Raw genomic sequence first — 17,802 nt, forward strand, 5'->3', positions numbered from 1 at the left:
AGCCTAATCGGATAATGTACAGAGGTTACATGTTCATGCTATATTATACACTTATAACTTTTGAAATAGAAACACTATCAATTTTTGTACCGATTGCAGAATATGGTATGTCCAAAAAAGAAACTATGTGGTACATGCTTTTTTGTGAGTGATAACCCAGTGTGTGAGTAGACGTGTGAAGAAGCATAACTGCAAACGTAATTCTATGCCACTATAAAATCAGAACAGATATTTGTTTTCGTTTTCTGTTGTTTGCATTTGTTGCTTTTCTGTGGACAGAAGAGGGAAAGAAATGGATGCCCAGGAACAGGCACAAGGCTGCGGGGTTGGAGGCAGTTATTTCTGAACGTGTGCTTGAGAATAGTAGGCTGTTGAGGGCCACAGTGTCTCAGAAAGGGCCTTCCTCTTCATTGACAGAGTGTCCCTACAGGCCTTGTCAGTTCAAAAATACCCAAATGATAATCCCCACTTTCTCAGCTTGAGCTATAAGGCTGCTCGATTATAGCAAAAATCATAATCCCGATTATTTTTATCAATATAGAGAACAAGATTGTGTAACACAATTACTCATTGACTTTGGAAACACCATGCATTTATTGAACTATTTTTAACAGTGGACTTTCTTGAACTTTAAATACAATTAAACAGAAAAAGAAATAAAAAGATAAATTATAATCATAATTTCACAAAGCATTTTTTATTGTTTTAGGAAGCTTATGTGCAAGCAATACAACACATCAACCCTGGCAGCACACAATCACTAATTGAAGCATCCCACACAGAGGCTCCGACACTTTTACAGAAGCATCAACCCAGGAATGAGATGTGACAGATACGTTTTACCTGTTTGCACGGCGGCTAGCAGCTCACTCTCTCCACTGCATCTGTTTGTGCTCTGTAAGTGCATGTGATGCGCTCCTTGCAGATGTGTGTGTCCTCAATCGGAACAGAAAGGCAGACTCGACTGGCAGTGGAAAAGGGGGCAATCAGCAAAAGCGGGTTTACCCACGTTTGAAAAACCTGCTTACACCTGCTAATTTTGGTGGAATATCTGAACATGGGATATCAGCCCAACAGGGCATGGTCTCTCCTGACTAAATATAAAAAGTATCTGAACCGGAAAGCTGCTCAAGATGATGCAATTTGTTGCGAAACAGAATGCGACACAATAATCGTTTTATCTTGATTTTCTTGTTTTCATAATAATTGGAAACCAAAATAATATTGGAAAATAAAATTAGATTAGTCATGAAATGATTGTTGGTTGCTATCATTGCTTCAGTTACCAAAAAGAGATCTAAGAAGAAGAGACATAACTGCTTTTGGTTTTCACAGTAATGCTCTTCTACATGTTTGAGTTAGCACCTGGTTTGATGGTATGAACAAATATATACAGTAATTTACTGTATTTCAAACATGTTTTGATTTTGTTTGGTACACCGATTTAGCAGCATATCATTATAAAACCGTTTTTGTAATAATTCTGAATCACTGTAACCTTTGATGCCAGACTGTCCAGTCATGAAGATTGTAGTATCTGAGATATGTTTATTCTAAACTTTTCTTACTGGAATTTGTTATTCAGAGAAGAGACTGACCATAACCTTGGACATTATTGCAGTCTGGTACAGTAGGCTGGTGGAGAAAGACTGGTTAAGCAGATCCTACACTACACTCATGTGTGTCTGTTTCCTGGGCCCAGAAGAACATTACATTAATGTAGGACAATGGAGACTAGACTGTTTCTTTATTAATTAACCATCATCATCTTTCTGTTTGTCTCACCTGAGCAAGTAAATGGAGAGGATGGTGATGGAGAGCAAGAAAAGGACTGCGTAAAGGAAGAGAGTGATGATCACCCCTGCTGCACCTGATTGGTCAGCTCGATAGAAGTGCCAGTAAAGCTTGGCTGCGTCACCCACTGGCATGTCAGGGCTGTAGGTGAGATGCTGAGGAGACCAAGATTGAGTTAAAAAAGATAAAAAACAGTTTGATGGACATTCACAATATGGGGAAGACATCATGTGATCAAGAAAAGATCACATAATGGCGCAAAGATTTTGTTTCACATACTGTTCAGCTGGTGTTCCTCTCACTCTTACATCACACATTCACAAATATAACAGATATTTGGATTCACTTCTTAATAATTAGTACAAAATGTGAGTTATTAGGTCAGATATAACCATTACAATGGCATTTAACTAGGATTTTATTTAGACATCTGTAAAAGGATTAACAAGTGTGAACTATCAAAATCATTTTAGTCTTCCTCGTTGACAAAATCTAACCCACTGCCAAAAAAGACATCCATCTATCTATCCTTGCATATTTTCTTTCTCAGCCTATCCCATCCCCCTTTTTTGTAATCTAAAGTCACTTTGCCAAGATAAAGTGAACTCCTATTTAAAATGCACAAGTGTCCATGCTATTTTTAAGTGACTTACCCCAAGGACGGCGTCCACTGCAAAGACTGCCAGAGGGTCGAGGACTGTCCACACTCCCTGAGCCATGATAAACTTTGACGTGAAGGAAGGGAGTGAGCCAAATAGCTGTTGACAGCCCCATCTGATCAGAACCAGCAGGAACATTAATGCGTTCAAGGTCAGGGGACCCACCACCAGCATCGCCAGCTCCTCCCAGATGTGGAGCAAGGAACTCTGGTATACAAGCTCCACCGTGTGTGCATGGAACTTGAACCTGGTGGGAGAGGAAATGGAAGCGGGTGATGTGTGTAGACTGTGTGTGAATTTTGCGCATGTGTCAATATGAGTGTAGTATATCTTTGTTTGTGATGTTTAACAGCTCAAGGGCAACTTCTTTTAGCAATTCAAACACTATGTTATATTGTTTTTGGTTGAGTCAATCAAATTTAATTAGACTGATGACAATTTGCAAACTGGCTGTTTTACTAGTCTGTGCTGCCCTATTTGGTTACACGTAATATGTATTAAAAGCAAATGTCATTATCTTAATCTGTAGATACAGTATATTAATTAAAGTATATAGATAAAGTAAAATCAAACTACTACAAGTAATTGTATCAACACCTGTGCTTTTACATGACAGAGCTTTTCCAGACCCCCTATTGTAAATTAGACTCCCCATTCACATCAAGCTTCATGAGTTTGTTAATCTTGCCATCAGTCAGGAGGAGGTAAAGCCAGTGGTGGGAGAGAAAAGGTGTTGTTTTTGGTCATTAATTTCCATCTGATTTGCTTCAATAGTCAAGCATCTCTCAGATTCTGTCCATTAATCTGACAGTAGAGGTCCAATAATGTTTTATCAGAGGAAAATCTCTTAACTCACAAAAATCCTGCCAGAGATTATCTCATCACAGTGGCTGACTCTACTCTGATTGGTCAGCTCTAGCAAGCCTGAGCATGAATTTCCTATCAACTCTAAGCCTTGTTTCTGGTCCTCCGCTTCTGCCCTGCCAGGGCATCCTTGCAAAGAGGGAAGCAGTGTAACCAAGTTTAACAGCATTTCTCAAAATATATGTTTGAGCAGCAGTCTGATCTGATATCAGGAAGGAAAATACAACATTGGCAACCAAGATTACAGGTTTCTCTGAAATTTTCCTCACGTAATATACTGCTCTGTTACATAATATTTAGGTTACTATTCATGCAGTAGTAGCCCAGTGAATTAGTAAGCGTTTGTTGTGAGAATATTCAGAGATAACATAATGATAGCATTCCCAAAACACAGTACAGCAGGTAACACATACAATAATTGTCAAGATGCAGGAAGGAAAGTAAAATATGTAACAACAGAGGATGTGAAACAATAGTCAAGAAATGATCTCTGTTAAAAAGACATCTAATAAAAGTAAGCTAGGGAGGGAGATGGTGGATCGCCTTAGAGGGTTGAGCAGGGGGGCATCGGCAGAGGCTGGTCCCTTCAGGAAGAAAAACTGGAGGAGGACCAGACAGATAGAGCCTCTTTGGAGGATGACTTGGAGGCTGGCAATATAAGTGAGACTCCTCTGGAGGCCAGCGCCACAGGCAGGAGTGCTCTAGAAGCCAGTGAAGAGAGCGGAGGCCTGGTGAGATAGCATTAGAAAATTCAGCTGCTGGTGGAGGCAGAATGCAGGGCAGAAGGCAGGCAGCTGGACATCTGGCTGAGTCTCAGCAAAGACAACCAAATGAGGATCTGAGAAGTCAGGCAGTGTGTCAGAAGGAACTGATGACAGCAGATTTGGAGTTGGTGTCAGGTGGACCGCCGACTGAGGAACAGAAAAGATATCAGCAGGATTACTGGATAGCGGAGACTCTTGGACAGTGTGGGCTCTGTAGAGCTGGGCAGCTGAGTCTCTGTGCTGCTGGGCAGCTCGAAGGATCGATGTTTCTGCTAGCTCTAGATACCTTTCAGGAAAAGTTAGACAAGTCCCCAAGAAAGAGGAGTGCTCAATGTCTCCAGTGTCTGGATCAAACAGGAAGCTGGACTGCAGGCTGCAGGCCAGCATGCTGGTGGGTAGCATTGGAAGCTCATTGGCTGAGGTCTAGCCAACTGAGAGGCTGGCTGCAGGCTAGCAGACCAGAGGCTAGCTGACTGGGAGGCTGGCTAGAGGCTAGCAGGTCAGAGACTAGCCAACTGGGAGGCAAGCTGACTGGGATGTAGACTGGAAGCTTGCAAGCTATATGCTACATTACTGACTAAGAAGCAGACGGACATTTAGTAGATTTACGTAGCCAACTGGGAGGCAGTTACAGTTACAAAATAACTTGCTCATGTTCTTTAAAAGACTGCTCAGTACAAACTATCCATAGCTACTGTGGGGGCTGTACTGTGTCCATATTTCACAATCTATGAAAGTCTTTACTGTCAGACATATTTATGCTTTAATATGTTTATTCAGTGACTCAAAGTATGTGTATGATACCTTTTGAAAACATTGTAGATAATGTAAATATTTTAGCTAACTGTAGGTGGAAAGTTTCAATCAAAAATAAATGTTATCCACTCAGCTCTTGTGTCCTCTGACAATGGACATAAATGTAGCCATTTGTGCTAGTCAGTGCAGACAACAACAATTAAGTTATAATTTTGAACACAAGACTACAATACTTTTACTTGAAAAAAAAAAATGTAAAAAAACCACGAAGGGAAAAAAACATTGCTCATATAGGTTATGGAAGGAGGGGGCCATGGGGCCAGAGACTTTGTTGCTCCTGGGCACACTATGCTGTCTGCTAAAATCCAAGGGTGGATTATGGGAAGGAGGAGGCAAAGAGAGACTGAGTTAGAGAGGACTAAATAGGAGAGTGAAATAGAAACAAGAGGGGAGGGAGGCCTGCCATCACGAAAGTGACTCTAACTGTCACTTGGTCTCTCTCTTTCTGTCACCGGGCACCACCAGCTCTGGACATTGCGTGGAGAGAGAAATGCTTGGAGGGAGAGCAGCAGATTCGGACATGTGGAAGTTGTCATCTGACGTTGACCCCCTCTGTTTTCATATTTTCGTTTTTTCACCTCCTCTCCGCCCCCTCAGTGCATTTTTTTCATTTAGCCACATTTTTTCTGTCTGCCTTCCTCTATCACTTTCCATGATTTAATGTGTGATGTTTGCACCCCACATGTTATTGTAATAAAAACCTGCCTCTATGCATGTTTGCAGCCAGCTCCTTTTATAGTGATGAATTAAATCAGCACCATATGCTATGTTGCAGTGTGATTTAACAATTCTGTGGTATTTTATTGCCATTTATTATCAATGCTGTGTACCAAAAAATAACAATAAATTCCTTCCAAATAATGTAGCCTTTTGGGACTTGGGCGGTGTGGTGAAATGAACAAACTCCTCCAACAATGGTTTTGTTTAATATTGAGTGAGTCTTGTTAAAATGTTAATGGGGGGATTCCAAACCGATGATTTGGGCGTATCCAGTCTGTGTGTGTGTGTGTGTGTGTGTGTGTGTGTGTGTGTGTGTGCGTGTGTGTGTGTGTGTGTATGTGTGTGTGCGTGTGTTTGCCAACACACACTCGGACACACTTCACTTCCTCATTCTCTCCTCTGCTCCTTACCCCCTCCACGTCCCATTTCACCACAACTATACTTTGCATGTGTGTTTCTGAGCTTGCATGCCTGTCTATTGAGTTGTGGGTACATTTGCGATTTTCCTATGCGCTTCAGTAATCTGTGTACTGTATGTATCTGTCCTCCATGTGAAGGGATTTATGTCAGCAGCAATGTGCATGCTCAAAAAGTGTCTATGTAATTCTGCTGTGTGTGTGTGCATGTGTATCCATGTATTCCCCCCATCATACCTATGTGTGTGTGTGTGTGTGTGTGTGTGTGTGTGTGTGTGTGTGTGTATGTCCGTGCAGGGCGATATCAAAGGAAGCAAACTCACTTGTTGACAGGAACTGCTATGGCCTGGAGGTAGAGCCACTGGCTGCAGTAATGCAGGTAGAGCCTCACAAACCACATCAAAGCCATCAGCAGCATAATGAGGCCGAGCTGCCGAACAGAGCCACGCCAGCTATTATGCGGCTGTTGTTGTTGCCCCAGCAACGGCAGGCCCAGGTCGGATGGCAGCATGTGCAGGGCCAGACGTGCATGGTCGGACAAGCGTGAGGGGCAGGAACCAGGTCCTGTCAGTGTTGATCTGTTTTTAGACACACCATACATAACAACTTGAAGCTTTTCTTTTACTTTTTCTTTTCTCCTAATAATAATATTATTGAAATAGATACATTACAATTTCAGTTAGATGGCTTGAACACAGGATGAATAAACAGATCCTGCACATAGGTGACAGTGTCAGTAAATTAGGTAATTCATTATTGTTGATGGCATTAAGTACACCTCAGTACATATATTAGGCTACAGTGGGTTACCACACTAGATGAAATGACTTAATTTTTTGATTTACAGGGCAAATACCTTTTCTTTGTATCACATATAGTATTCAAATGCATTTTTACCAGAGTCAGATGTGTGCAGTAAACATTAAAGGTAGGGAAATGTAGTATTCAAATGACACACATTCACACATGTACACAAATACACATACACACACACACACACACACACACACACGCATGCACACACAGATAGGAATCCCTTCCAGCAGTGCTTGGCTTCCCTCAGCACCTCTGCCTCTTCTGTGCCGCCCTTTGTCAGGCCTACTCAACTATTCCCTTTCATATAGAGGGCACAGATGGAGCAGTGGAGGCGAGACGAGAGGAGAGAAGACGAGAGGAGAGCAGAGGAGAGGAGAGGAGACTGGGAAGAAATTGTAATATCCTAAAAAAAACTTGTTCCATACTACATACATTACTGTACAGTGTTATGCAATATGTGAGGTAAATTAGTGTGTACAGTTACAACATGCATAGACCTACATGTATTATAGCTTGCACATGTCAACACAAGCTGACACTGGTGACCCCCCTATCCTTCACCTGACAGTAATTAGACCAAGGCTAAAATAGGTGTATACTGTAGAGCTATGGTTAGTATCACAGAGTGTGACTTCAGGCCTTTGCCTGTGGACATCCCTGTGTCTTACCACTGTGTCCCAGAGCACAGTTGGAATTCACTTTGTAGTGTGTATCTAGGGAAAATGGTACACTGCCTAAAGACAAAAAAATGAGAAAAAAAACAGAATCAGTTGTATTGCTTTCTTCTCCTCTACAAATAATTAGGCTAGACTTAGATCAAAACGCAGCATTGCATTTTCTTCCCTGCTTGTGTTGCTGCTGAAATACGAACACTTGCATTTAAAACAAGACAATTATATTTGCTCTCCCTGTGAGGTGGGCACAGATTCTGAAGTGTTAAATTATTACAACATTACCAAGTTTCTTAGTGAATGCACATGGTAGTTTAGGGTGTAGCACATGGGAGAACTCAGGATTCATTCAGAAAATGCTCAGGCAACAGTTTAACTTGGTAAACATTCATAGTTTGGCTGAAATAAACGTAGGCAGAGAAGATAAACGTCTAAATAAATGATAAAAGTCTGTTACTGGTCAGTTCTGTGGTTGAGATTTTAAACTACAGCATGTTTCAAAAGCATGTGTACTGTATATTTTCTATATGAAGTCAGTGAGAAATACAAGATAATATAAGCAATAGGGATATAAAGAGAATCACACTGAATCTATTGCTTTCTCTTTACACATTAAATCATCTGAAGGCATTGTTTTGCTATTGTTTTTTGTGTGCCATTACTGTTACTTTAGAAGAGCTGTATATGGTAAAAGCACAAACACAGCCACAGCCTCCATATGAATCAATGTGACTGGCAATAAAGATGACTTTAAAATCACTGCCCTGAGTCTTCAGAATAAACAACACAAAGAAGCCACATATGACTCTTAAGACTGATATTTGAAAAAAAATATATTATTTTAAAATAGATATATCAGTTTTTCAGGTTATTGCAACAAAAATACTAATTTTGCTGTGATGTTGAAAAATGTATCTGGCAAGTGTGAGTTTAAAAAAGATAGCGAAGTGTAACAGAATCAGAAAGATGATAATGTACAACTAAATGTGTTTGCTTCTCTATTATAATTGTGAGAAAGGCACATCCATTCTGTTCCAAGCTTTATCACGACTTGATGTATCATGTGGTATGAAACTGCTTTCCGCATGTCTGCAAAAGTGGAATTATAGAATAGACAAAAACGCAGTGTGTCACAGACACAGGCAAGATGCTACCCTGTCAAGTGGCATTAAAAGAAAATAGCAAATGCAACCTGACGCCCATCTCTCATATAATGAAGATATTGATGATGCATGAAAGAGGAATATTTTTATCTTTATGTGGTGGCCTCTTCCAAAGTAAACTGGTAACATGATGTGAAATCTGTTATCACCACTGAATTGATTTCATTATGGCACCTCCAATTACAAAAGTACAATACAGAAAATGAGGGAAAGACGGGGGGTGGAGGTGTGGGCTTTGCAGGAAAGAAGGATGTTTCATTCCAATATCACAGCTTGTTCCTTGAACGACTGATAGCATGTGGCGTAGCGACCCAGAGATGAAACTAACCATTTCAACAGGCATGCATTGGCACATAATACTATATTTTAATTGCAGTTTATATGATTCTGTGAAATCCAGGCCAGAAGCTGTTTCCTTATTATCTTAAGTCTGATATGTTTGTTGTTCATTCCTATGTCATCAAAGCACATTGCAAAAGGACTCATCATCCTCTCTAAACCTTACCAAAGTGTGCCAAGACCTGTAAATCAGATTTAACTAGCGTGTATCTGTCAACCACTGGAACAAGAACCATCTACTGGAACTGGTTTTCCCTGACCGTCCTTAAATGTTGTACTCCATGACAACAAATGGGAGCTGAGCTTTTAAAAATAGCACCAAGTGAAAAGCAAGTACAGATGAGTATTAAACCTTTAAGACGGCATGGGTAATGAGAGATGGAGGGACAGGGCGAGGAGTACAGTGGGGTGTTACATTTTAAATAGCAGATTTATGGTGAGAAGGCTCCCAGGCTGAGGAGAGTGAAGGTAACCCTCAGAATCCTTTGCATAGCCCTGATGGCTTAAACCCTCCAGTCTAAGGCCACTTAAAGTATTGGACTTATCCCTTTATTTAGAGGATTATTTTCTGTCACTCTCTTATTTGGGCCACCGGCATTGTTTATAAATGTTCCAAAACCACACATCTTTTCCCACATAGTCGAAGAATGGTTTGCTGTTGGGGAAATACAGAAAGCAAAAAATGCAGTGTGAAAATAGACTTAAAAGATTGACAGATAATGTGATTGTTTTCTTAGTGGCCCAGATGCACAGCGTTGTGGTGATTATGCAAGTGTGATTATCTTAGGTGTCAAGAGATAAGACTGAAGATACCACAATCTTCGTTTACATTTCAGTTTTGAAGAATGCTGATAATGCATTTGTTTTGGATCGTGCCGTATTTGTCATCTGTCTTCTGTGGGTTATACAATCTTTTCTTTTCTGGGCTGTTATTCAGGCATGGTGGGGAAAAAAAAAACTTAATGTGAAACTTAGTTTGCAGCTCCTAAACAAATGTACATGTGTGAACATTTAAAAAAATATGCCCTGTTCTAACAGAAAAAGGGAAGTTATTTTCAAGCTTATTAAGAGTGTGTAATGCAAATCAAAAATAAACATCATGAGCAAAATATCCTTCTATTGCTGTAGTACCAAGTTTTCTTACTTCATTGTACAACTAACAGAACACAGACATTTTACTGTTTCTTTAGTTAGCAGCATTTGCTGTCTTGGAAGATGCTACTTATTATACAGTCAACTGTAAGTCATTACTTAAATCACAGCAGAGATTTTGCATGTGAGTTTAGTTTTACTGTGTAAAAGACTGGGGGTTTGTGTTAATGTGACAGCAACATGGCATACCACTGACATAATGACATATGCACTAACCAGGAAACAATTTTAAGACGTGAGGAGAGGTCTTATATTTGCATGAATAACCTATAGGTTCAATCAACAGCCGGTAACAGCTTAGCCAGTGAAGCACTTTATGATGATGCCTTTGTCAAAGCAATGAGATGCACTGCAATAATCCAATACACAAACACATAAACACACAGCTGTGCTTACATGCACACAGTGAATGACCTTTATGGAGCTGTTCACAATTACCAAATCCAATAGTTTACCATTTCTAGTGTCGAGAATTGTTCCTGTTGTGAATATTTGTGTTTACACAATAAATTCACATTCAATGCACTCAATGATTGTTTGTGTGTGTGTATTTTCATACATGTACAGACATGATATACAGTATTCAAGTTCCTGTATAAGGACAATGCATGTGTATATTAACTGTGTTGCAGAGTTTGTATGTGTACTAATCCAAGTTTACCTTTTTTACATATGCTACAGCCATTCCCACACTAGAAAGATTAAGCTTTAACTGCCTACCTATTGCATTTACACAGAAGCACACATACTTACACAATAAGCAGGGCTTTGCACATGTGGGGCAAATATAATGCAGGAAACCATGAAACCTCAAAAAGTGGAAATCACTGAGAAACCTGCTCCCACAAGATGTATTAAATGATAATCAGTGGTTACTGAGCTGGTATCAATTTCCAAAGCATCTCGAATGTGCATGCATAAAACAAGTTGAACAGAGCAGCACTTTATGCCTGCAAGGCTTTAAGATAATTAAGTCATTTTTATATAATCTTGTTTTACTTTAATCTAAGTTTTATTTGTACTGAAATCACAAAAAAGACAAAAATTTGCCTCAGATTTAACTTATTGTGCTCTCTCTTTCACTCTCACTCTCTCATCTCTTAGTTTTTCACAATTATATTTGTTCCAAGAACAATCACGTTACCATTTGGGGGCTTTATAAGCACAATTTTTCACAGAGATCCTGGCAAAGCAAGAATACACATAAATGAGTTTCATTGTCAATATGGGAGCACCGTGGCAGGTATTTGGGGTGTAGTTAAAAGAGAATAACGGAATTGTGACTCAGCTGCAGAACTGGAGTCCATCATCTTGTAATTAAAATAGCATAACGATGCACAACCAAATTATCAGAATTATTTGCTGACAGGGAGTGGAGGAGAGCATAATCAAAGCAGTGAAAAAATATGTTCCACTTAATTAGGAATCCATGTTTGACTAATAGTTGGCTGCTCATTTTTACAATGCAAGAGAGGCTCTCACATACAGGCAAGCATAAGAGAGCCATGGAAAAGGCCACAAGTGTTGTTGATCAGCTAGTTGTGTGTGAGATACGATGCTTGCACATAATCACAATCGGATACAAATTAATTAATGATTATATAGCCAGCTGAAGATTAGTAAGAAAAAAAAACATCTGCATTACAGTTGTAAGTAAGTAAGTAGGATGTGGGAAATTTTATGTGGTGTGTTTCATGTAGGTAACCAAATATCCTAGTTAGGGTTATGAATTCTGGAAGACGGCATTCTAAGATAATGACCATGAAAATGGTCAGTATCTTTGTTAACACTAATACAATCATGGCAAAATATGCTCCTAGAGACATCTACTGTAACTGGAACTTCCACTTATATAATAATGTAGTAAAAACTACTGAGTACTCATGTAGTAATGTAATAATTACTGCTACATTCTATGTAATAATGTAGTAATAACTACTGCATACTCAAGTAATAATGTAGTATTAACAACTGAGTAGTCGTGTAATAATGTAGTAATAACTACTCAGTACAAATCATTAACATGTTATGCTGGTGTGATCCCATGGTTTCTAGTTATGCTTTTTTTTCCCATGGATATTAAACAAACTTGATTTGTGAGTGCTGGAGGTGTGAGTAGGAGGATTTTTTTTAGTTCTGGAGTGAGGTAGACTAGCTGTTTCCAGTCTGTCTTCAAGCTAAGTTAACCAGCTGCTGGGTGTAGTTTCACATTTACAGCACAGATAGGAGTGTGGTATTGATTTTTGAATCAAACCCTCAGCAAGAAAGTGAACAAACAATAAACATATGAAAAAAATTCAGTTGTGTAGTAAAAAGCTGATCCCATCTTGCTTCTTACCAACAGCATATTCCCAATATAATGGCAGAGATGACACTCAAAGACTTGGTCATTCTCATATTACACCACTAACATGGCTATGAATGAAAATTTTCCCTAATATTCTTTGTTCAGTGGCATTCCTATTAAGCCAAAGGACCATTCAAGAACACTCTCTTGATGAGTGAGAGTCCAGTTTTGCACTGGCCAAACAAATCCCTCCTGCAAAAATGTGATTTGGCCTCCTCACACACCTTGGAATAGTTTAGATGCACAAATGAGGTAGCTGTTCACTGCCGTGCAACATGTGGTGTTTTTATGGAGCGCCTGACTTAGACCAAGAGAGGATTAAAACATAGACCCTTGGTGCACCATAAACCAGGGTGGAAACATTTCAAATGCAGATGCACCTGGGATCAGCAAACACACAGGGGCTTCCTAGGCACTCATTACACAAACAGTTACTATAACTACCACTATAGTTCGTAACAATAAAGAACAGGTTGTTTTTCTTGCTATAAACTTTTATCAGGGCATTGAGAAAATACACAAAACACAGTGCACGTAAATTTGTAATGCAATGAATGATTAATGCAGGACAAATAATAAATGTTCTAAGGAAATCTATCTATTCATCAATATGGGTGAGGTGCACAGGGAGGAGTGCTGCAGAGGCTGAGCATGGGCCTCCAGAGAGTTGCATCAGTATTTAAATGGATTTCACTTCTCTGACCTTGCCTCATAACTGCAGGACATTGTCACCAGAGAGATAGAGACACAGGGAGAATGAGGAAAGGATGGAGAGAGAAAGATGGAGAAAATTAGAGGCAGAGAAAGTGAGATGAAGACAGAATTAACAGGAGGGAGTGAGAGTGAGAGAGAGAGGGAATAATTATGAGCTAGAGTGACTAACTGTGTGTTATATGTATGTGTGTACGTAGAGAGCAATTAAGTGAATGGTGGACAAAAAAAAAGCAGGAAAAAAAGACAACCAGTGTGGCAGAGCAGACCTGACATCTATAGTTTTGATCTCTCTTCATTTTCCTCTACCAGGCCTCTTAAAATAGTTGTTTTCACATGATGTGGCCAGACTCACTTGTCATGTTCTCTCTTTCTTTCAAAAACCACACTGTTCACCTTGTTTCTTAAGCTTTTTTCTCATAGGCAATATGTATCATGAGCATATTCTGAATGTTTTATAATGCTGCAGTAACACTTGTTTCCTGTATTGCTCCAAATGTCCATAAAAACCAGCTTATATCACTGGATCAAATCTTGATGAGACAGTATTTCTTATGAGACTTGGAAAAACATTATGATTGAACTATGGGTTTGCGTTGTCAAACATATTCAACAAGTCCTGCAACTTAAATCACCATATAGGTCTCTTGTCCCAACCCTCAGATCTGACCCAAAGGAGCGTACCAGCAGATCATGGTTTGGGTTAAAAATAACCTTTGTCATCATGGTTACAATAATAAAAACACGGTGCTCGTAACATCATACTCATGTCCTATACAAAGATATCAAACAAATGCTGATTACATAGACATCTACAATTTGCCAATAATATTATTATACCTGACTGTAAATAATGTTTTCCTAAAAGTTCATATTTATTTTCACTGGTCACAGGGCATTAGTGAATGTTTGTACTACACTGCATTAGCTAACATGTATCTGCAAGTAAAAATCCACTTTTAAATTCTTTGGGAGTTGTTTGTTGACTTTTGCCATCTTTTTTAGATGTTCACATCAGAATGACTAGAGATGAAAAGGGAAGAGTGTGAGGGAAGCATCACCTCTGGCCTAGCTCTCCCTCTTTTGCACACATGCACACACACACGCACGTACACACACACACACACACACACACAGACACACACACACGCACTCACGCACGCACGCACGCACGCACGCACACACACACACACACACAATCACACATGGACAAATAACATACAATCACACATATGCTTTCACACATGTTTTTTTCTCTATCTGAACACCAACCCCCTCCCTCTCTCTCATACAACACATAAGGGTGGGAAACACATTCATTTGACCCAGACCACCAATGGGACCACAGTCAGCTCTGACTGACAACCACATCACAGCAGATTAACCAGTCATATTGCAATGTTAGCCTGTCAGGGAGCTGACAGCTCTGATTTCCATAAAGGAAGCAACACATTGATTGTGTATGCGTGTGTCTGTGAGATCCGAAGTGATCCGGCACAAAACCCTAACATGTGCAGTACCCAGGGGCCCCTCTTTCACACATGCACGCATTTGTGCATGCATACGTGCAGACACATTCCTGCTCCCTCAAAACAGGAAAGAGCCCTGGAAAGCACTAGAGACCCAGGGTTGACCAGCATCGCCATCTCCACCCACCTCTCCTACCAGCATTACATCAGAATTGATTGACCCTTGCACTGAGTTGTGATTGGGAGCTGCAGTATACAGGGGATTGACAGCCGGGAACTAGCTGTTATTTCAGGTGGTTTTCTCTTTTTCTCTCACTTTTTTTTCTGCAGTCCAATCCCGCTTTATCTCCATGATAGTGCATGGTTCTTCTTTAGCAAAGTAATGACACTGCAGGGTGCATGGTATCAATGCTACATGCACAAGATCTTGTGTAATTAGCACCATAGATCAGTGCTTATGAGCAGCCTTGAACACTGTAACTGTATATTTTACTGCTAATCTTACACTCGAGCATGTATACAGAAAGAAACAGATAGAGGGCACAGAAAGACAGACAGACAGAGACACATAGTCAGTGAGTGCTCTGATAGGCTCGGTTGGGGAAATGGGTGCAGATGAACATTGGTCCCCAACGAGGCGAGCTAACTGAGGGAAATTAGGTCAGTGTGTTCCCTCTGACTCCACAGCAAGAACGGGCGTATGTGCATGGTGTGTGTATGTGCGTGTGTTTTGCATCAGTGTACCTACACTGCCATACTGCACCACTATAGTAACATAGTGCAGGTCTGTGCTTGTTTGTGTGTGTGTTTGTTCTACAGACCGCATGTTGGCATGTGAGTGAATGCGCAGCCAGTGGTTGGGCCTGAGTCCAGTACAGGTGATAATACTTTCCAATTGCTTCTGCAGCTTTAACTCAGACTTAATGGTGTTGTTAACTAGCTATGAACCTGGATGCTGAAACTGTATTTATTTTGACTAATCACTCATCTAATTGAAACAGAAAACTAGGATGTAACTAATCATAACATCATAATCAGTAACAAAATAGTTCTGAATATGAAACAAATGTATAAAGGTTAAGTGACATTTATCCCCAAATGGCCACTGTCTTTTGGAGTAAAAGCTTTGGGGACAGATGGAATCAGTTCTGCAGTCATTTGGCCTCCGGAGGATGAATGTGCTCTTCTCTTCTACCTCCTACACAGCTTTGTCTTTACTAGTCTCTGTTACTCTCTTCATGTCTCCTGATCAGGACAAGTCACACATACTATAATTGATATGAGATTAAGGGGGTATATTTCAATGTAATTAGAATCTTGATAATTGGACTAATTAGATCTAATTGCTATTTGAGAATGACTTTGATTAAAACAGGTTTCTCTCCTAAAAAGGAGAGGAAAAAAAATACTTAAGTGAAATTGACGCAACACAATGCTAAGGCTAATTGACAATAATCATGGATGCATGAAAAACAAAAACAGTATGTGAGTATATGATGAGCTGTTTTCCTAAAAACAACTATAGATAATTTGTTAGGATGTAGGTGATTTTTTTTCCTAAACTTAAATGTTAAACATTATCAACAGTTACTTATTACTGTGCTTAGTGTAAAGTAACCTCTTTAGTATAAAATGAATTCAGTCTGAGTGTGTTTACCTTTGCTAGAAGTTGATGCCACACCATCCGAAAGCATTAAATTGGCCCTATCAAATTACAACAACCGTATTGAATCAAGTGCTTTGATTTTGCTCACTGCTATTCTGTGAGAAAAAAAGGTGATTAAGATTACACAGACATCAAATAAGCTGGAAGGTCGGCAAGAGTCTTTCATGCATGTTCAAACAGACAGCAGCAGCAAAGGAACGCTACAAAAAAGAAGAAGAATCATTCCTGGCTTGTTTCCATGGTCTTTTTCATTGAATTGATTCACAGTTGTCAATACCTGCAGTCAAAGGTACTTGTGCTGTCTTTGAAATTGTAATTTATGGTTTACAGTTATTATGATACCATATACCATGTACTCTTTTTCTTTCTTTCTTAGGGGGGTAAATGTTCTTTTGAGGCTATCAACAAGAACAATGAAGTAAAAATTAAATACAAATTAAATAAAATAAAAAACAGAGTCAACTGGCCCTGTCAAAATAAAAAACCTTAAATATTAAGTATTATTTACAAATAAAATCCTGTGTATTCAAAACTCCTGAACAATACTTTAAACACTACAAGAAGTAATTTTTTTTTCATTTTTACTCCTGGTTTGAATAACTGACGCAATCATCTTTTCGTTTTTGAAAAATAGAAGTTATTGGTGATACATATATGATTATGCATTGCACTAACTTTTGTGCAACTGACATCTCCATTATAAATCAATTGTGGCCAACGCTCAAACAATATTATTTTATTTTTAGACAACTAAGTTCTTAACATTAAGTTGTCACACACTTGGACATCATGTCTTCTTCCACAGCGTGTAATGTATGCACTGTGTGGAGAGTAACATTTATTGTTTTTATGAGTAAATAATGTGGAGCTCTGTACAAAAGCCTACCTCTTTTCAATGCATTCCTGTGCATTTATTTTTCTTGGTGAATAAAGTGCACCTAACTGTGACATGCTGGAAATTAATGCATTGTGTTAAAGCTTTCGTTTGATTCTCTGACTGTCCTAACTGAATCTTATGGTTTCTATGTATTTGCTTAATAATGCATGAGCATCTGATATTGCACATTTGTGTCGGTCTATAAAAATCTGAGTGAGCTCAGTCTCTTATGGCTCAATAGATGGCAGTAATATCCCCCAATCACTGCAGTATGAATAGTCATCCCACAGAAAGTACTTGTATACACAGACACATGTGCGCACACATTATGCACACACACAGTCAAGACATGATCCCTACATAAACACAAACACACATGCGAGGTTGCATGGAAACACACACCCAGGGATACAAACACAACTCTGAAAATGCCAGAAGAGGAGATGGAGATGACATCAATGACTGCAAATAATAAAAATAAAATGTAAACAATCCCCTTTGTCTGCATCTCTGTCAGTCCTCAGGTAATGTAGAGAAGCCCAGAATAAGTCAAACAGC

The 17,802-nt window shown here is 39.4% G+C and overlaps 1 protein-coding gene across 1 annotated transcript in view; it reads right to left on the reverse strand.

The window, feature by feature from the left end:
- The window catches only part of ofcc1 (orofacial cleft 1 candidate 1), an 89,598-nt gene that overhangs the window by 37,479 nt on the left and 34,317 nt on the right, over positions 1 to 17,802 (reverse strand). The window contains exons 17-19 of the mRNA XM_023395458.2: positions 6,357 to 6,611; positions 2,448 to 2,700; positions 1,786 to 1,949 (exon numbers count right to left, since the gene is read on the reverse strand). Of these exons, the coding sequence (XP_023251226.1) occupies positions 1,786 to 1,949; positions 2,448 to 2,700; positions 6,357 to 6,611 (672 nt within the window). The remainder of the gene's footprint in view (positions 1 to 1,785; positions 1,950 to 2,447; positions 2,701 to 6,356; positions 6,612 to 17,802) is intronic.

Source organism: Seriola lalandi, unplaced genomic scaffold, assembly GCF_002814215.2.
Source record: "Seriola lalandi dorsalis isolate HSWRI2012SDOR001 ecotype SW California unplaced genomic scaffold, Sedor1 jcf7180002054963, whole genome shotgun sequence".
Classification (NCBI taxonomy): domain Eukaryota; kingdom Metazoa; phylum Chordata; class Actinopteri; order Carangiformes; family Carangidae; genus Seriola; species Seriola lalandi.